The sequence below is a fragment of the Berghia stephanieae genome, chromosome 1 (genome assembly GCF_034508935.2).
Source record: "Berghia stephanieae isolate SIO BIC M18660-M18661 chromosome 1, UCSD_Bste_1.3, whole genome shotgun sequence".
Classification (NCBI taxonomy): Eukaryota; Metazoa; Mollusca; class Gastropoda; order Nudibranchia; family Aeolidiidae; genus Berghia; species Berghia stephanieae.
In genome coordinates, this window is record NC_088360.1 from 136471807 (window position 1) to 136493399 (window position 21593).

The window sequence follows — 21593 nt, forward strand, 5'->3', positions numbered from 1 at the left end:
AAAGTTACTATGATACTTGGAGTTTTCTCTCGGTGTTCTAGTGTCGGTAATTGGAGCTTCTTGGGTGCACCCGTGATGCAATCTTTTTTTCTTTTTTTTTTTCTTTCGGATTTGCAGTTGGTGATGAATCATACTGCCTTGTTGCATCTGTTCGATTTTTAAAAAGTGTGTTTTTATGTACGAGTCTAAACTGGTTGCCTTTGCACGAAAGACGCACAATCCAAAAAGCCGAAGCCATCTTTAAGGTCGGTCTGGGACTGACAACATTCCAATTGATAGCATTTTTCCAAATGAAAGAAAACATTGGATCAACTCTAATGTCTTCGTCCTCCAAAGTACGCTTTGATTCAAAACAAAAACGTATAATACCCTTGTGAAGGATATTATAGTATATTAAGATTGTCCCAACTACCGGGAACCTCAATGGTATAATGGTAGCACGTCTTACCGGTAATCAGGAATTTTGAGGTTCGATCCCCAGTCAAGACAGACTAATGTTTTGGGGATTTTTTTGGTTGTTGTGTTGTTGTATTTTCTTTCTTGCTGTGTATGGCACCGTTTCATACACACTTGTTCAGACTTAATGACAAGACAAGAATCCCAAGCTAAGCTGTCATATTCAAAGTTGGTTTTAGTTTTACTAGTGCCGTCCGAGTAAGCTTAGAACAACCGTTCACATGGCACAGAAGTGGCAAGTCCAAACATGTATATTTTGGAGGCCTGATTTTTTTTTCTTTCAAGACTAGAAAGTTACTTAAATTCATAATAGAGACAGGACAAGCTGCACATGGAATATCGATTAAAGTGTTGGAAAAATATCAAGCATCTCATTAATCTCAAACTTAATGAGTAATTTTGATTTAAGTATCGAATGAGGCCCACCACTATCAAAAAAAAAAAAAAGTCCAGTTAGGGCTGCCAGATTGCCACGTGAGAAGCCAAATTTTTCAAAATTGTCTAAAAGGAGAATCAGGTTTCTATTATGTATTGATTTTTGTTTCTTTAAAAATATATTTTATGTTTTAATTTTTTTAATAATTAAAATGTTTGTCATAATCTCTTCGATTTTTTAATAACCTAACTTTATTAGTTTTTCAAGGGGATCAAAGTGTATGTAGCAACGTGTATTAATTTTTTGTCATGGTCTCCTTGTTGTAATAGAGATACTCTAAAAACAACGTGAAATATTGTCCATTACAACACTGTTAAATCAGTCCATAAAATTGATCGGTTTTCAGACCTGCAAATTTGTGCACGTCGGTATGTAGTATTCGGCTACGTACGATCCAATTTAGACACGTTTAAAGTCGAAATTGGTGACAAAGGACTATAGCCATCTGGCAGCCCTGATCCAGTCATTTAGTATCTCTGACGAGAATCTGAATCCTCTGGAAGTAAAGGCGATTGTGATTAGGCTAAGTGTGAAATTGTGATTTATTGATAGAAATTAGAGAGGTAATTTACTGTTGTTATTTTCATGCATATAAAACCGACCATATTTTCTGTTCTGTCGTCCATTACTCTATAAATTACAATTGCTGTGAATTGAACTGTCGCGCTGTCACTGTCACTGTCACCGAGTCACACTCACACTTCCACCAAGTTGTCACCACATCACTTCTTCATCTCTTCCTAAACTAAATGTCACCACACCCCTACTGTTCCTGTAATAATGTAGAGATCAGTCTAGGTACAAGCATAAAAATTGCATACTTGACTGTAATTTTTTTTAAAGCAGAGCAGCCATTTGTCTATGAATTTGGCTAGGTTGCCTTGAATCATATGCCACCTTCACCCTAGACTAAATCCTGACTCTCTTCTGTGCCACTTAGGATAGGCTTAGGGTTTATGGTAGCGAAACATTGACATCACATAAGTGCTCCCTTGCTGGCAAGCAATATAGTATGATGATAATAACAGAACTGTAACAGTAACAAACGTGATTTTGACTTCACGATGTCTATGCCTATGACTATGATGAGTATGATGTATTATCATTATATTGTCGTAAACACTTTGGGGGTTGGGGTGGGGGGGGGGGGTGGTGTGGGCAGTGATCAGAAGTGGAACCAAAGTCACTGGGTGGAACTAATAAAGAAATTGAACAGTTCAGAAGAAAGTCTGTTTTTCCTATACACACTGATCACTGACTCAGCTAACTCATATTCCTAATTCCTGCCATGGACTGTAGGAGGAATGTTGCCTGTCTAACAATATCAGAATATGCAATTTAAAAAAAATTCACCTGATTTTGTTAGGACATCGTGTTATGCTAAAAAAAGCATTTTCTTTAAACCACAATTACTTTGACAGCCTTTAAAGTCCTGAAGAAAATTTGGAAGTCAAAAGACGTTGGGGTCTCAGTCTCAACAAAACTATGAATTTTTTATACTATTGTAAAGTCTGTATTTCTGTATGGATCAGAAACATGGAGGACAACCAAAGGCATCACCAACAAGTCACAGACTTTTATAAACACATGTTGAAGGATGATTTTGGGCATCAGGTGGACGGATAAAGTTAGAAATGAAAATCTTTGTTAAGCTGCCAACCAACAATCTGTGTGGGGATGGATAGGCCATGCACTTTCAACCAACAATCTGTGTGGGGATGGATAGGCCATGCACTTAGAGAAAACCTGCCTGGAACTTCACAAGACAGTCTTGGACATGGAATCCCCTAGGAGAAAGAAGACCAGGGAGGCCAAGAAATAGTTGGCGAAGAGTTACAGGAAAATCCTTTGAATGTCATATCTGGAACACAAAACTAATAAGGAGGTTCTTGAAGATGTGGAAAAGCTAGAAGGAAGACAGGACGGAAATTTGCATTGTTTGGACATCTGATCAGACATGACAGCTTGTGCAAGACAGTCATGCAAGGTTAAAGAAGAAGAGGAAGACAAGGGAAAATGTGGCTGGATAACATCAAAGAATGAAAAGGATTGGCACTGTATGAGCTGACAATGAAAGCCAATGACTGGGATGTGTGGCACTGTGGTGTGAAGGCTACATCCCGCAAGTCCCCCTGACGACCATCCGCTCATGGGAATGAGTGAGTGAGTGAAGCCAACAACATGCAAGAGTCTGGTACGTTCAGTGCGAGAATTGCAGCATCAGCATGGGATCTGCAGTGATGCCAAAACTCCGGTTTCACCGGAAAAACAATCCGGTCTGGAGCAAAAAATTCTGGGTTACGGGCAACTTCCGTCGAATTCCGGTGATGTTTATTTGTTCCAAGGAAACCCCCCCCCCCCCCCCCCCCCCGTCCCATCCAGTCACTACTAATACAACCAGCACCACAACATCATCTTCATTACCACAACAACTACAACCACCACCACCACATCATCAATACCACTACAGCAGCAACCGTCACCACCACATCATCATCACTATCACTACTACTACAACCACAACCATCACTACCACTACTTTACAACCACCACCACCACACTATCATCACTACCACTACTATTACAACCACCACCACATCATCACTACCACTACTACTACAACCACCACCACCACCACATCATCATCACTACCACTCCTACAACAACCACCACCACATCGTCATTATCACCACTGCTACTACTACAACTACAACCACCATCATCACCACACCATCATCACTACTACTACAACCATCACTACTACTGCTACAATCACATCACCATCCCGACCACCATTACTGCAATAATCACCACATCACCATCCCCACCACCACTACTGCAACAACCACCACATCATCATCAATGCCACGACAACTACAACCATTATTACTTCATCATCTCTACCACCACCATCACATCACCATCCCTGCAACTACTATTACAAACACCACAACGCCACCCCTACCACCACCAATACTACTGCAACCAGTGTTGCAAGCGCTGTAAAAACCCTTTAAACAAATTTAGCTCAAATCCCTCCTCTCTCCTCTCTCTCCCCTCTCCCTCTCTCACCCTCTCTCTCTCTCTCTCTCTCTCTCTCTCTCTCTCTCTCTCTCTCTCTCTCTCTCTCTCTCTCTCTCTCTCTCTCTCTCTCTCTCTCTCTCTCTCCACCGTCACACAAACAGACGCACACATACACAAATCAATAAATTGCGCTCACTGGGTTGATATTTATGTTCACCTTCCTGCACTTGCCAATAATAGCTAATAACAAATACTTTAACCTCAAACTTTAGCCTCGTTAGTTTATTAAAGTTCATGTTGCTCTACTTATCACTTGATGCACTTTTAGCACTCTCTCTCTCTCTCTCTCTCTCTCTCTCTCTCTCTCTCTCTCTCTCTCTCTCTCTCTCTCTCTCTCTCTCTCTCTCTCTCTCTCAAACACACACACACACACTACAACCACCACCACCGCATCTTCATCACGACCACTACTACTACAATCACCACCACATCATCACTGCCACTACTACTTCAACCAACATTGTCACATCATTATCACTACTACTACAACAACCACCACATCATCATCACTACCACTACTACTACAACCACCACCACCACATCGTCATTACTACTACAACCACTACCACTACATCATCACTACTACTACAACCACCCACACCACATCATCACTACTACTACAACCACTGCCACTACTACAACCACAGTCACCACCACCACCACCACCACATCATCATCACTACCACTACTACTACTACTACTACTACTACTACAACAGCCATTATGACATCATCATCATCACTACTACTACTATTACTACTATTACTACTACTACTACTACTACTACTACTACTACTACTACTACTACTACTACTACTACTACTACTACTACTACAACCACCAACACAACATCACCCTCACTACCATCATTATGTTTTGGAGCTTTTCTTCACTTGAAATAAAGAAACTTTGGGGTTGTATTTGACAATGTGTTCATATATCAGAAAATATTTGTAATCAGTTATCTATTTAGATCTATACAATTTGTAAACACAATACCAAATATCATCCCAATTCCCTTTTTGTGTGTGCGGAAATTCCTCCGAGTGGTGTCTGAAATTCCTGTGAGTCGAATTGAAAATTGGCTCTCTGGATCTGTATCTGGCAAAGGACAAGCACCAACCAGATATGTTGCAAAGAAGAGCAGCTCAATTCGTGATGGACTACCGACAAACTAGCAGTGTTACAAAGATGCTGAACCAACTGGGATGGAGCGAGCTTTTCAGACAAAGAAGAGAAGTGACTTATCCTGCTATTTAAGATTGTCAAGGTCCTGGTCACGATGGAATTTGAATGACTTACTGTAAACACAAGTCACACATGGAAAACTAACTGTTGCAACTTCAAGATTATACCAGCAACAATAAACCAGTACAAGCCTTCATTCCTAGTTCTTGCATTTAAGGACTGGAGTCAGCTGGATGACAGTGCGGTAACATGTAAAACTGTGGATGCCTTTGTCTCACATGTATGCAAGGACTATCCATATGCAGGCTCTTGTGCCCTCCATCTCCTGCATATGATACTCAAATAGGTTTACACAATTCTTCTCAGATACAGGTAATAGATAAATATCAATAATTCAGTGAGCCAAGCTTGTTGCCTATTCAGTCACAGATTGAGTGGAACAAAGTCTTCATATTGATTGAATTGTCACATGTTGGTCTCATGTTTTTCAGGTGGGATGGCAGACGTTAACAAACTTGTATTTTCAATTCTGAAGTTTCTAGAAGATCAAAAGCGATCTGGACAATTGGATGATGAGGCAGCAGAAAGTTTAGAGGGTAATTCATATCTTTCTCTTTTTGAAATATAATTCATTTATTTAGTTAGTATTGACTTGTTTATAAATATGATATGTTTTCTATGATATTTACTTGTGAAAAATAGAATTCTTGAATTTCAGTTGTCATTTTGATTCGCAATAGCAAATTGCATTTTCAAAAGTGAAAAGTTTAGTTAAACTTACCACTTGTTCCTTGTGTGTGGCAGGTCTATTCCAAAATGTATGAGACAAACATAAGTCATTGAATAATTGAGGTGAAAAAAAATTTAGGTCCTAGGATAAATGATAAGGAGATATTTGCTCGTAAACTGCGTTATAAATCATCATAACATAATAAAATATTTGTTATATAGTATATAACTATTTCTCTCTCTCTCTCTCTCTCTCTCTCTCTCTCTCTCTCTCTCTCTCTCTCTCTCTCTCTCTCTCTCTCTCTCTCTCTCTCGTTTAAAAAAAATCATATTTCATATGTTCTAATACGAATACTCGTGTGCTTATCCTCTTTCTTTACTAGTTGCGATTCAATGTTTGGAACAAGTTTATAAAGTTAACACCAGTGAGGCTGAATTCGTACAGAAGTATGCAGTGCAGAGGAATCTTCTTGACATCTTCAATGCTCAAATTGCCGAGGTAAGTCTGTATGCAATGCAATTTTTCTCAAATGTTAACAACATAGGCATTTATGTTTTTGTTTTTTTCCTTGGGCAAGATCATTAAACCCCATTTGTTCACTTTGGACAGCAAAATTGATTCTTATTGACATCAGACGTATGATTGATTTTCTATCATTCATTCATGGAATGCCAAGGCGATGGCAATTAAGGGTGCTGCACAGAAAGGCGTAATTTAAAAAAATTTTGTTTAAAGAAATATGCATTTGAGATGTGCATGGATAACTCAAATTGGCTTATTATTAGCAAGTTCTTTTTAGAGGATTTTACAAAGAGTCAAAGAGCAGATCATTTATATTTCATTTTTAATTTTTTCGATTGATTTTATGTATTGGTGATTATTTTATCATAAAATTTTGGCTGGCTATTTAGCTAGTTGTTTTCAAATAGCTCAGGATAATGTTAGCATATTATGGTTTGTCTTGTGGTCTGGCTCTACTTTTTTCACATAGTGTGTCTAAAATTTCTGATATTTCAACTCTTCCACTATTTTCCTCCGCTAAGCTTGGGTCCAGGTCCTTAGTAGTATCTATACATCTTCAAAAATCATTGTAAACAGTCTGGTTACAAGGGACGTATCTATGTTTACAAGTTCTTTAATAGATTTTTTTCCCTTTTTGAGTGTGATTTGTATGTTAATAATTCTATATTTTACTAGTATTGTCAACAATAGGGGCATATTGCTCTCGTAATTTATGATAAATTTCGCATTACGTGGAAGCCTCAAAATATTCCTCCTTTTTGAAAATTCTGATTTGAGACCTATATATATTGTCGTAAGTTAAAAGTAATTTATAAAATTGGCTCAAAGTAGTTAATCAAAAATGTATGAAAATTTAAAGACATAGAGAAGTTGGCCAATGGCAATAGAAGCATTAAAATTTAGGTCAGAAGAAGAAAAAATCATGTAATAAATGTGTTAAATAGAGGAAACAAGAGTGAACTTCGATTAAAAGATAAAGTTAAGGCATCATTTTCATGTCACAGATGTATATTATTTGTTACTGAAAAAAAGGACTGTTTTGAAATTTTGAATTTGGCAGGAATGGTGAGAGAAAGCTGTTACATAGTGTCTTGGTAAAATGAGGACTGGCCCAATTTAGCAATCACAATCTGAATAAAATTGAAAGAAGAAAAAACATTGGACTGTTTATATGGAATGGAAATGCCCCTTGCTTGTCCCTGGATTATTCGTTTTGACTAGCAAAGTAAAATATGGAACAGAAATGCTCTTAATCTTGATTATGTTGTATGATAAGTCCAAACATACTGCTTATTTTTGGGTCTTGACAGTTTTGTGCAAGGTGTCACACTTAAGCTATTTGAAAAATTGACCACTATGTTATTTTAAATCTTAAATGTCTTCGTATGTCTTTCAGGCTGAATCAGACTTGGCCTCACTGTCCTTACACGAAGCAACGCCAGAACAAAAAGGGGAAGCGGAAAGGCTAAAAAATAAAGGTAGCTGTTACTGTAATGTTTATGGGTTTAGTTGCTATTATGATGATAAGATACTGACTCAAGGTTTAGAAGTAGTTGAAATCAGGTAAAAGCCCAATGACCAACTGGATAAGAGTTTATACAGATGGCTCAGTTTCCGGCCCCCTCATGAATGGAGGTGCTGGTGCACTCATACACTGGACAGATAAAACAGAAACAAAAATATCTGTAGCAGTGGGTTCAATGTGCACAAGTACTAAAACTGAAGAAAAAGCCATCCTCAATGCAACAAAAGAACTATCCAGAGATCACAGAATATACGGGAAAAATGTGGTTTACTTGACAGACTCTGATGATGCTCTCCGGTCTATTGAAAATTACCAGGACTCTGAAGCCGCACACACTGTGGAGGCCCTTGAGGGCTTATCTGATAAAACAGGAAAAATTGTGCTGCAGTGGATTCCAAGTCATGTAGGTATATATGGAAATGAAATTGCCGATCAACTGGCCAAAGAAGGAGCCCAAAAGGAACAACCGAAGTCGTCAATCACTTACCATCAGCAAAAGAAAATAATAAAGCTAAAAATAGACAAAGGAAGGAATGACACACACCTGGAACACAACAAGCAGGATCCAATCCTTGCCATTCAGAGAAGTAGCCAAGTCACTCTATTCCGCCTTCGAACAGGACACAATAGACTAAGAGGACATATGTTTACAAAGCTAGGTATTGGAACAACCCCTTATTGCCCATGTGGAACCGACCATGAAACCACTTTACATGTGCTTATGGATTGCCCATTATACAACGTGCAACGTTCGAACCACTGGGTCACCCCTACAACACTCAACACAAAGCTCTATGGTGAGGCTGAGGACCTAAAGCGGACCACAGACTTCATAGCAGATATCGGACTGCAGCCATAGATGTCCATCAGAGGAACGAAGAAGAAGAAGAAGAAGGTAAAAGCATATAGAGGTGCCAGCGATGTCGGGTATGTATTATGGACCTTATAAAAATTTACCAATTACCAAAGCAGACGATGGAGCACATCCTTAGAGAATGCCGGGATGGGACCAGCTGCACTGACCATGACCTAAGAGTCTGGTCCACAGATACTGTGGAGTGGGTTCGGTGTTGGAGCGACAAGCTATGATGATGATGACCAATTTTTACCAATTTTGTTAACACCGAATTGGTTAATAGAGGGGATTTGTTTCTGGGTATCAATAACTATGATGGATAAAGATGTATGTTTCAACAGTGAAAATCTGTATGTGGTAGAGGGCTATAAGGACACTTTTCTATGTTTTGGCCATTGTCAGCGTATTGTATTGATTGGCATTTTTAGGTAGGAAGATAATTTATTAATTTTATAAAGCAGAAAGCAATTAAATATTCATGCCTGTAAATATTTTGATGAAGCTTGATAATCAGTTTTTGAAAATAATACAAAACAAACAGAGTGGGACCTTGCACTTTTTCCTCATGTGTTCTTCATACATTGTTTTATTAAGCAGTCAAATTATCTTGGTTCCTTTGAATGGTCAGTCCAATGTATTTCTTTTTCAATGATTTTGTTTCTCTTTCGATTTTCCAGGAAATGAATACATGAAGTCTGAAAAATTTTCTGATGCCCTTGAAAGTTATTCTCAGGCCATTCGGTTGGATCCAAAGAATGCGGTCTATTTTTGTAACAGGTGGGTGTGAGATCATTTACAGTTGTCACTCTTATTTCAGGCTTGTTTATGTGTATGAAATTATGTACAATCGCGTTTCTCTAATCCAGAACGCTGCAATCTTGATGTCTCCATGTTTTTACAATCCAATTATCTTCCTTTTTACAGGCGCTGATATGACCTAAATGTGTTGCAAGTGTTGTAAAACACTTAAAAAAACATAACAGACTTGCACTTTTCCCAATCAAATGTACTGGCAGTGAGAGACTTGCTGTGTTATGGAACAAATTGGTGCAGTTTCCCACTTTCCACAAGTTAGCTAGAGTATCAATGATAACTCAAAGTGGGGGTTAATGCAGAAAAAAAAATGGAATTAAAGGCAATCTTTCAAAATTTTCCTCATTAATCACTCTTTTGTCACCATCAGCACTGGTTATTGACATTTTCTTTCTTCCAGAGCTGCTGCCTACAGTAAATTGAATAAACATCAAGTAGCAATAGAAGACTGCAACAGGGCGTTGAGTATTGACACAAGTTACAGCAAGGCTTATGGCCGAATGGGGTAAGTTTCAACATTCTACCAGGCCAGACAATTCTTTGTAAAATAAACGAGAATGTCTCTTACCCCAACAATCAGCTATTTCTCCAATTACGCCATTTGGCACAGCATTTATGATGCTGGACAAAGTCATTCACCGAAGCAATTAAGCTATTAAACAAACATCAGATGTCATCAGGAATCAAATCATTTGGTCCCAGTGGATAAATTGAGAGTCAAAAGTCTTGCCCAAGGATAAAAAAATAATGAAATAGCCTGATGTGGGGCTCAAGCCCTATTTTGATTTAGTCCTTCAGAGCCAAAAGGCCCATGGAGCCTGATTTTATCCTAGTTTATGTACTTTGAAAGGGACAATACCAATTATTCATTGCCTGTTGGATACTAGTATATCGCAACGTAATTTCCACCAGATCTAACAAATCCAGCTACCCTATCTCTGCTGGGTGAACAGGGTGTCAGAAAAAAAAAAAATCTGGATTTCATCTGGGATCGAATTTGTCCCTTTGTGTGTGAGGCGAGGGCTCTACCGACTGAGCTGTATGGGACGCCTAGTGGAGGAATAAAGATAAAATAATTTTTTCACATTGTTATCATATGATTAAATTAAATTGAGCTTTTATGTAGCGCAATATCCACTATACATGCTCAAAGCGCTTTACAAGGGGTCCCAAGCCAACAACAACACGTTACCTGTAGAAAGAAACCTTTGCCTGTTAGGCGATATTGCATTTTTTTTTTTTTCAGACAGAGACAACGATGTGAACGGTCATGTTCTCATTTTGCACCTGAGTGTGGTGAGAGAATGTGAGTGAAGAGCCTTTTCCATGGACTCAACTATGCGCCGAGCAAGGCTCAAACCCAGGATTTTCCAATCCGCAAGCGAGCGCCATACCACAAGACCACATCATAGTCGCACCATGTGATAAAAGTTTACATTGGTTGTTTTATTTAGAATCGCCTACACTGCCATGGAGCAGCATGAAAGTGCATAAAAGTTGACATTGGTTGTTTTATTTAGAATCGCCTACACTGCCATGGAGCAGCATGAAAGTGCATAAAAGTTTACATTGGTTGTTTTATTTAGAATCGCCTACACTGCCATGGAGCAGCATGAAAGTGCATAAAAGTTTACATTGGTTGTTTTATTTAGAATCGCCTACACTGCCATGGAGCAGCATGAAAGTGCATAAAAGTTTACATTGGTTGTTTTATTTAGAATCGCCTACACTGCCATGGAGCAGCATGAAAGTGCATAAAAGTTTACATTGGTTGTTTTATTTAGAATCGCCTACACTGCCATGGAGCAGCATGAAAGTGCATAAAAGTTTACATTGGTTGTTTTATTTAGAATCGCCTACACTGCCATGGAGCAGCATGAAAGTGCATAAAACTTTACATTGGTTGTTTTATTTAGAATCGCCTACACTGCCATGGAGCAGCATGAAAGTGCATAAAAGTTTACATTGGTTGTTTTATTTAGAATCGCCTACACTGCCATGGAGCAGCATGAAAGTGCATAAAAGTTTACATTGGTTGTTTTATTTAGAATCGCCTACACTGCCATGGAGCAGCATGAAAGTGCATAAAGTTTACATTGGTTTTTATTAGAATCGCTACACTGCATGGAGCAGCATGAAAGTGCATAAAAGTTTACATTGTGTTTTATTTAGAATCGCTACACTGCCATGGAGCAGCATGAAGTGCATAAAAGTTTACATTGGTGTTTTATTAGAATCGCCTACACTGCCATGGAGCAGCATGAAAGTGCATATGAATGTTACAGAAAAGCTTTAGAGTTGGACCCAGATAATCAAAGTTATCAGAATAATCTCGAAATAGCAGAGCAGAAGCTGAGGGAGGCCGCCGCACAGGTAATTACGTTTCTCTTTCTCTTTGTTTTTTTTTTTTTTTTTCTTTGTTCTTCGGTCAATTTTACTTATTCCCCCCCCCCACCCCTTTCTCCAAGATTTTATTCCAAATTAATGATAATGGTGAAATTTATAATAATAATAATAATAATAATAATAATAATAATGATAATAATAATAATAATAATAATAATAATAATAATACTTTATTGATCCTTTCAGAATTTCTGTTATGTGTTACATCATCGTAATTTAAATTATATTAGATCATATCAGCGTTGTAATTAAAGCATTAAAGGGAGGAGAGATAACTAGATAAGCACATAAATAAATAAATAATAAACAAATAAGAAAGTAAATAAAGGAAAAAAGAAAATTAATTAGATGGATAAGAATGATTTTAAATAAAGGTAACATATTATTATGTTGTAGACGTATGATGGGCAGTAAATACATTTGAGATGGGTAAATAATTAATTTCCTTGCAGTGATTGATTACATAGTTGTGAAAGGTTTATTGGAGTTTTTGTCAGGAATTGGTTGAATAGATCAAAGTTTTAGCTTGTTGCCTTAGACTACATTATGAAATATTTATCAAAGTTTTGATCACCATCATTTGTCCATAATGCTGATTTTCTTCATTCCTATCATGTAATTATTTGCTACAGTGAATGACATAATCAGTCGGATGGCGAAAAGGTTTGAACTGAGATATTGCAAAGTTTAGTTAGAAGGTCAATTTTTATCCAAAATGATTTCATGTCATAAATTATTAAATCAACCCTTTATGTACATCTTCATAAAATATCAAAGTTTAATTTCACTTTTAAATATTTTTTACAGCTGAAAAAGTATGAAATTTGAGAAAAGTTGTGGGATACTTTTCCCATACATGTGACCATACCTTCATGAAAAATCACCCGATTTACTTCAAATAAAGAGTAAAATGCTCTGTGGAGAATCTTTCAGAAAATGAAAAAGAAAAAAAAATATTTTAAAATGCAAATCCAAAATGTTCATCTTCTGACTGATCTGTCATACACTGACACATTTTACTGACATTATTGACATCCTGTTGAGTTTTATTTAAGTTGGTAAGGATTAATCTTATTCGTTTGTTTTTTAAAAAAATTGAATTCATCACTAAGGCTGGTTATGCTGGAGGTCTGGGAAATCTGGGAGCCTTGGGAAATGCCATGGGTGGAATGGATTTCTCCACTCTGTTTAGAGATCCCAACATCGTCAATATGGTAAGGTTTTTACTTCTTTTCTTCAATGGAAAATGAGGGGTAGTGGGGTGTAATCTGTGCGGCTATGTGGTCTTGTGGTATGACACTTGCTTTTGGATCAGACAGTCCTGGGTTCGAGCCTCGCTGGGCGCATAGTTGAGTCCTTGAATAAGTGTATATGAAAGAGTGCCAGACAAAATAGAAAGAGAGATCTCTGAGAAAAAAATCAGCCTACCTCGACTGTGGGTCGATCCTCAGACCTTTTTACTGGTCAGACGTGCTACCAATAAACCACAGAGGTTATCCAATTCGTAGTTGGGATTATTTAATGCCTATAGTCTTCACAAGGTTATGCATTTCCTCTGTGAACCCTCACCTGCACCACAAAATACGAACATTTGAAACAAGAGTATGAGGACGGATATATTAGAGTAGCTCCATTTTTATTTTGTCTGACCCTGTTCCAGAAATGCTTTTTTTTTCCAGATCTTTATCTTTTGCCAGTGCCTGCTCCCTAATTTGTCACTTTGGTGGATTCAAAGATTCAAATGATTTGTTAAATAGGGTTATGCATTGTTAGTTTACTTTACACAATCTGGTTTTGAAAGGTCATTTTGAGAATGCATTTTTATGATATGATTGTTGAAAGTAGTAATTGCCTCCCTTTGAGGTAACTGTTTTCTAACTCCTGCATTTGAATTCATCCCCAGGCTGCCTCAATGATGTCAAATCCACAGGTTCAACAAATGTAAGTAAAATCTGGTTTGTTTGATTTACTCGCCTTAAGATTTTCTTTATATCCTTTTAGACAACATGGGTAGTTCCTGTTGTCATCAAACATTTGATAGATTATTTATATTCCTTCATGGAATGCCTAGGCGACGACATCTAAATATGCCATGCGGAAGGGTGTAGTTTAATTTTCTTTTTATATGTCTAGTATAAAAAAATATCTGGTGGCAAAGCATAAGTGTTACAGGGAATGACATAATCAGTCGGTTGGTGAAAAGGTTTGAACTGAGATATTGCCAAGTTTAGTTAGAATGTAAATTTTTATCAAAAATGAGTTCTTGTCATAAATATTTATGTTGAAAAAGTATGAAATTTGAGAAAAGTTGCTGGATCCCTTTCCCCATACATCTGACCATAACTTCATGAAAAATCACCCGATTTACTTCAAATAAAGATTAAAATGCTCTGTGGGAGCATATTCTTTCAGAAATTGCAACAAAATGCAAATCCAAAATTTTCACCTTCCGACTGATTATGTCATGCACTGACACAAACTGGGTGGGGATCCTGATCTCCCATAGCGGGCAGGGAGGTACATACTACTTCTATCGCCTTATATCTGTTATCCAACATGCTTTCTGTCTTTGTCTTGGAATGGGATTACTTTTTTTTTTTCCTGGCACTCGTCGGAGTCCCGGCTGGGAGGGAAACAGTCAAATGCATAGTTATTGTTTTGGGAGATGATATTTTTTTTCTTGTAAATCATCTCTCTGTCATGTATTATTATATGTTATTTTTAATGTTTAATGTAAGCATTTGAGTGTATTCCTCTTTGTTGGATTTTGTGCTTGTGTCCGGATGAGACTTATAGGTGGTCTCAAACTAAGTACTTTGATAGTGTTCTCTTGGAATCTACATCTGATCCCTATTTGTTCCCAATTCCCCTATGTCTTACTTTTTCTTGGGTGCTTTATTTGTAATTCTAGAACTTTTTACTATCCCATTTTCTTCCTTTTTACTGGCGCTGATATAACCTAAATGTGTTGCAAGCGCCGTAAAACCCTTAAAAACAAAAACAAAAACAAACTGACACAAATGTTAAATTTTAATCTATAGACAGATCGACAGTTCACAATTTTATAATCTTAATTCTTATCCAGTCCTTATCTTACTAGTCTTTATCATTTAAAAGAATCACAATATACTTTAAGTTTTGTTCTGCAGTATTCCTTTGCTGTACATTAGAAATACATAATTTTTAAATTAGAAATATGCCAATTCATTTGAAGTGCTTTAATCATGTTTAGTGGATATTGTGCTGTATAAATGCTCAATTTATAAAGAATGTAGTATATCCGTTTTCTAGTCTCGTCAATAATAACTAGGACTAGGAATGAGTTTAAAAATTGAAAAAAGTCACTACATGAAATAGTCTCGTCATGATTTTAACGTTTGTTTTATTTCCCAGGATGACAAGTCTTGTAAGCAATCAAAATCTTGAAGGGGGAGGAGGAGGAGGAATGAATTCATTACTACAAGCGTGAGTTCCCAATTTTCTGCCTTGCTTAGACTTAAAACAAAAAGAAGAAAGATTGAACGTTAATGAATTGTTACTATCATGGTAGATCATCTTAGATTTTATTCTTTTGAATTTAACAGTGCAGCATGGCTGTATAGAAAGGGCACCAAAGTCTCTTCTTTTCATAAGTAAGCTGTATAAAATTGCCTTGAATATCGATGTCGATTTTGGCAACAAGATGATATGTCAACATTCTCATTTCATCATTAGTAATAGATCTGTTGGAAACAGACAAACATGTGTAATGACCAGTTATACTCAATGGTCTGGAAAAAAAAAAAAGAGCATATGAAAATGGGAGATTATCATCAATGTTATTCAGCAGATGAGACAGATGACTGAGTTTGCGAGATGATTATGGTATAGAAACAGACCACCATCTTTGATTTTTTTTCAACTCCAAGGACCAAAAATCTGCAATGTCCTCGTCTTCTTTCATTCTAATATTTTTGGGGATACACCTTTTTGGTTTCATTCAACTTTTGGTTGATCAGATTTATTTCAATATGAAGCGTATATAGGCATTTGACTGCCACCCCAGTCAGAAAAATATCTCGATTTTACCCAGTATTGATCCTGTTCCATTTCCCGAGCTCTCAGGATCCCTAGACTGTAATGGCTGGTCACAATTAATCTTTAATGTGATTGAACTTAGTCGTTGATTTCACATACTATAATAAGCACCATTCCGTCACTAAAATTATATATGAAATATATATTATCTTATATATTTTGTATGTATTTTATACAGCTAGACATAACCAGTGGTTTATATGATAATACATGAAATCAACTACATATTCAAAGCTTCATAGTAATTTTATTTTTTAATATAAAGAACAGTCATAATAAACATGTTTTTTCATTACAGAACCCAGCAAATGGCCTCACAAATGCAACAATCTAATCCTGAACTTGTACAACAATTACGAGAACAGATGAGAGGTCCAAATAGTGGCAATGATAATCCACCCACGGGTAAGAGATGTGGGGGGAAATAAAAAAAAAGAGAAAGAGGGGAAAGGAAGGGAGTGGAGAGAGTGATCTTCTTGTGTAAACTTTAAGAAATATAGATAGAAAAGCAGTAATCATTCAGAGCCATTAGGTCTAAGGAACTGGAGTTTATCCCAGTTTTTATAGCTTGAAACTGACAATAGCAAATGTTTACTATCCTTTGGATAGGATGCTAGTCTATTGCACAGGACTTTCCACCAGATCCAACTGACCCAGCTACCGAATCACTGTTGAGTGAACAAGGGCTGAGGAAAAAAGTATCTCGACCTCAGCCAGGATCGATCATTGTCCCTTTGCGTGTGAAGCAAGTGCTCTACTGAGCTATCTGCACCCTCAAATATTCTAGCAGATTATCCAATAATTTTTCAAAACTGGTTAATTTCTATAAAAAATTTTCTTAATGTCTAAGCCAAGTTCGTTCATTCAAAATGTCAGCATTTTCTTGTTAACCAGAGCTGCAATGAGGTACTGGAACGGTTTGATAATCAAGATGCTTTTGGACTGTTTGATTTGAAACGAACACATTTCCAATAGTGGACAACTAAGTAAAGTCTAGATACTGGTAAACATTTATAGTGCTTGGTTTGCCTAAGATTTCAAACTATATTAGAAGTAACTAATACCTTGAATATCATTCTAGCCAGCCGAATAATTGGGTAAGATTCAATGATACCATCCAATTTAAATTATCTCTAATTTTAATTCCTTTGTTTTATATAATTATATATTTCAGACCCTCCCAACCCTCCTGCATCATAGGACCCAACAGAACTGATTATTTTTTCCACTGGTTTTGGGGATAAAGTCACTTTGAAACGGAATAAATATAATATGTTATGTTAACGAAGTATTTCTTGCTCCAATTAAAAATAATTTTTATCGGCCAAATGAGATGACAGTCTTTCTAAATTCTCTCTGGGTATATTTGTATAATGTAAAATGACCTGCTGGAAATGACACTAAATATCTAGAGTCGAACATGAACTAGAGTACAAGCTATATATTATCCATGGTTGGCAGATCAAACCTCTGAAGTCCTGATTTTCACGATCAGCGGATCAAAACTCTGAAGTCTACGCACAAGCTTTGCGCACCATGTTTTATTTAATTTTGGGCGAATCAGACCTCTGATGACCAGAAGTCTGCCCAAAATTAAATAAATCATGGTGCAAAAAGCTCATATGTAGTCTTCAGAGTTTTGATCCGCTGATCGTGAAAATCAAGACCTCAGAGGTTTGATCCACTGACCATTGATATGTGGATTACAAAAAAGGCTTTAAGGTTTAACGTTAACCACTTGAGTGCGATGTGGAGCGATGAAATCCTCCTTGGTTGACTGAGTGGAGTGCAATGCGGATGAATTCGTCCTCTTGTCTTTGGTCGTATTATCAGTTGTTTACTACCTGAAACAACTAGCAGCTATTTCTAATTTACAAGATGGCTGCTATGACTATTTAAATGGATGTTTGAAGCAAATTTAGAATTTACACAAAATTAGTGATTTTTGAAGAAAAAACTAGCTGTTAAAATGATTCAAGTCAGGGTGAAATTTCTTCTAAGAAGAAAGTCTAATTTAAAATACCGTAATCAACTTTTATTTTTATTTTTTTTCGTTCCTTTGTTTTCTCACAGTCAAGAAGAGAAGTGTCACTTCGGCTTTTCTGGAGTCAAATTAATTTTTTTTTTTTAATTGGGGGTATAAAAATAAAGTGAGTATTTTGGCTTGCCAGCACTTTATACAAGCAAACCACTTCATAATGTCAAGATTTCGCTAATTCTATTCAGAAAGTCTATCTAAATTACCCTCTTTCCAAATATGTTTCTTGGTTGAAGGCATTCTTGTTTTAATTTCGAAGGAAGAGCGAAATTTTTAAAAAATGTACCATGTGTTATCCTGACTTTGCACCATTTAAGCCCGCATTCTGATGCACTTCAAACTTTTAACTCAGCACTCGAGTGGTTAAAATTGTGTGAATTTTGTTAAATGATTAAAAGTTTTTATTTCCATATTAACTAAGTGTGATTGAAAATCCTTATCTTATTTTGAATTGGTTAACCGTTGTTGTGGGGGGATTTAGTTTTTCTCTCTCCCAATCAGAGTATAGAAGAAAAAATGGTTGACTATTACACATCATTTATTATTATTACTACTGGGGCTGGGGTTTCTTTTCTTGCGGCTATAGAGAGGACGTCGGCCACTCTCTTCGCAAGTCAGTAGTCAGTGGTTATCAGCTAATCCTTGGGTTCTTGCAAAATATAGAAACACGGCCGTTCATTTGAAAAGACTCTTTTGTAGACCAAGATATAATGTAAGGTATTGCTTTAAAATTTCTTCAGACATAGAAAGGTCAACTTGACGTCTAGACCAAATTATTTTGAAGATCGATATGGCAACAGCAACACCTGAAATGGAGGATTTAAATGCGGCATCTGGCGATTCTACTGCTACGACAGAAGATGCTCCATTTGACGACGTCGAGATGGCTTCAACTGCATCGACATCCTACTCAATAATGGGTTTGATGAAGTGTTTGACTAAGAACCCAAGGATTACCTGATAATAGATAACCACTGACTACTGACTTGCGAAGAGAGTGGCTGACGTCCTCTCTATAGCCGCAAGTGGGTTCTTTGGTGACGGAAATCTTTTCAAATGAATATGGGTTTGTAATAATTGAAATTGTTCCAAAGTTGCAGGGCTTTAGCGATTTTTTTTCCTCCCCCTTAATTATTCCCCTCCTTTTAAAAAATATCTTGGGGGACAAATGTTATGTCGGCCCAAAAGTGTGAAAAAGATAAAAACATTTGTAACAGTTTATTACGCTTTTTATTTTACTATCCGTAATGATAATCTGAAATATATCTTAAATTTTGTGTCCTTGAAGAGTTGAAAAGTATTAAAGGTTGTTTGAAAGGAGTATATATATATATATATATGTTATGATGGATATTCGTCCAACACTGTTATTTTATAAACCAGATTTATGAAACAAATCAACAATAGCAATCAATCTAGGACACACCATCAGTGTCCTGCAATTGCAGGAGACTACAATTATTTCACTTTATATTTATCTCGGTCAAGAGAATGGTTATGGATGACTCTCCTATGATTGAAGTCTGAAACTGTCAATTGTTGACATCCAATTTGAAACTGACAACTGTTGGCATTCGATTTGAAACCGACAATTGTTGGCATCCAATTTGAAACTGACAATTATAATTATAGGCGACCAATTCTTTTTGTCAAACATTAGTGTCACAAGCGCTGGGTGGGGTCTTTTGACCTCCCTTGGTGGCAGGAGGTCACTTCCTGTGTCTTCTATTACTATTACTCAATATCTGGTTCAGAGTTGCTGACTCTTTTGTCTTGGAATGGGATTACCCAATTTTGTCCTTATCTGAGAGGGACACAGTCAAATATAAAGTAATATTGTTTTATAATCATTTGAGCGTGTTCCTCTTGGTAATGGTAGGATCATGTACTTGTGTCTTGATGGGACTTTAAGGTGATCTCAAACTATGCACATTGATAGTTTGCTCTTGGAATCTGTTCACATTTCAACCAATCTTCTTCATCTTCCTTTTTCTCTTGAGCTTTTAATTGAAATAAAGAATTTTTTTTTCTCACTGGTGTTGAAATAACCTAAGACTGAGTGTCACAAACGCTGTAAAACCCATAAAGTTGTCACAAGTGTGTTTGTGAAAAAAGTACAGTGGAATCTGCATAAAGTCAACACCTTGTTGCTCACAAATTTTCTGTTCTGTATCTAGGCGTGTTTCGTTGATAAATTATCATAATGCTTAAAGTCAACCAATCTTTCTGGTCCGGTGGTGTTAGCTCTATCAAGATTCCACTGTAAATGTGAAAGTACATCCGGTTGTTGCCCAGTTATTATATACACTAACGATCAGTTCAATTTTTTGTTGTTTTTATTTTCAATTGCCATTCAATTATGCTTGAACTAAAATCCATGGAATTATTCTTAAATAAAGCTGAAAAAAAAAAATGTTTATAGTCTTCTTTCTATATTCTTTTGTATGTCTTAACTGCGAAAGGTGGAGGATGTACGAGGGCTCTTTCAGATATAACCGAAAAATGCCCATTGCTCAGCAACCAGTGGAGATTTGTTAATTCTGTAAACGACATGATATTCCTTATTTCCTTACGGATATTCCCAGAAATTATGAAGTGCATCATTTTGCACAATGAATTTCTAGACGATTTTAAAGATGGCGGCCCACCTTGAAACTTGGTCAAAGGAGGAAATCAGAGCTGTCATACGTTTTTTGAACGCCAAAAGCCTGAATCCTACCGAAATTCATAAAGAACTTCAGAGTGTATATGGTGAGCATGTTATAAGCCGTACACAAGTCTATCACTGGTGTAATTTGTTTGAAGCCGGCCATTCGACTTGACAGACAGGGAAGGGAGAGGGTGTTCGATAACTGCGACGTCAGAAGACAATGTGAAGCGAGTTGATGAGATTATTGGTCAAGACAGGAGGTTGAAACTTCATGAAATCGCAAGCAGTCTTGAAATTTCGGAAACTTCTGCCCATAGAATTGTATTTGAACTTGGCTACAGAAAAGTCAGCCCAAGATGGGTTCCTAAGCAATTGACAGACAATCATAAAGAACAAAGATTGAACATCTGCAGGGAACTTTTGAGAAGAAGCAAGAGCTCACGCAGGGTTCACGGGCATACTGCCACCGCCGGCGGAGACTTTCTAGGGTACGATGTGACTTTTCTTGACAGCATAGTCACCGGTGATGAGACTTGGTTGCACCATTGCACCCCAGAAACAAAGCAAGATTCGATGACATGGAAACATCCATCCTCACCTGTCGCGAAGAAATTCAAAGTCATGCGGTCAGCAAAGAAAATAATGGGAACTGTTTTCTGGGACAGTCGTGGTGTTATTTTGTTCGAAACCTTACAACCTGGAGAAACAATCAATGCTGCAAGGTACTGCCAAACTCTTGACAGCGCCCAGGGCAGTTGACTAACGGGGTCATTTTGCAACACGACAACGCTACACCCCACACAGCACGAGGG

General features: G+C 37.1%; 1 protein-coding gene across 1 annotated transcript; it reads left to right on the forward strand.

Annotated features, from left to right (window-relative positions):
* Positions 1-1339: 1339 nt before the first annotated feature.
* LOC144963292 (small glutamine-rich tetratricopeptide repeat-containing protein beta-like) lies at positions 1340-18547 on the forward strand. Its single transcript, XM_078897182.1, has 12 exons — positions 1340-1455; positions 5656-5760; positions 6277-6392; positions 7813-7894; positions 9475-9574; positions 10011-10115; positions 11845-11983; positions 13129-13230; positions 13920-13957; positions 15410-15481; positions 16392-16498; positions 17268-18547. The coding sequence occupies exons 2-12, from the start codon at positions 5661-5663 to the stop codon at positions 17291-17293; spliced, it is 987 nt and encodes a 328-aa protein (XP_078753308.1). The 5' UTR covers positions 1340-1455; positions 5656-5660; the 3' UTR covers positions 17294-18547.
* Positions 18548-21593: the final 3046 nt, after the last annotated feature.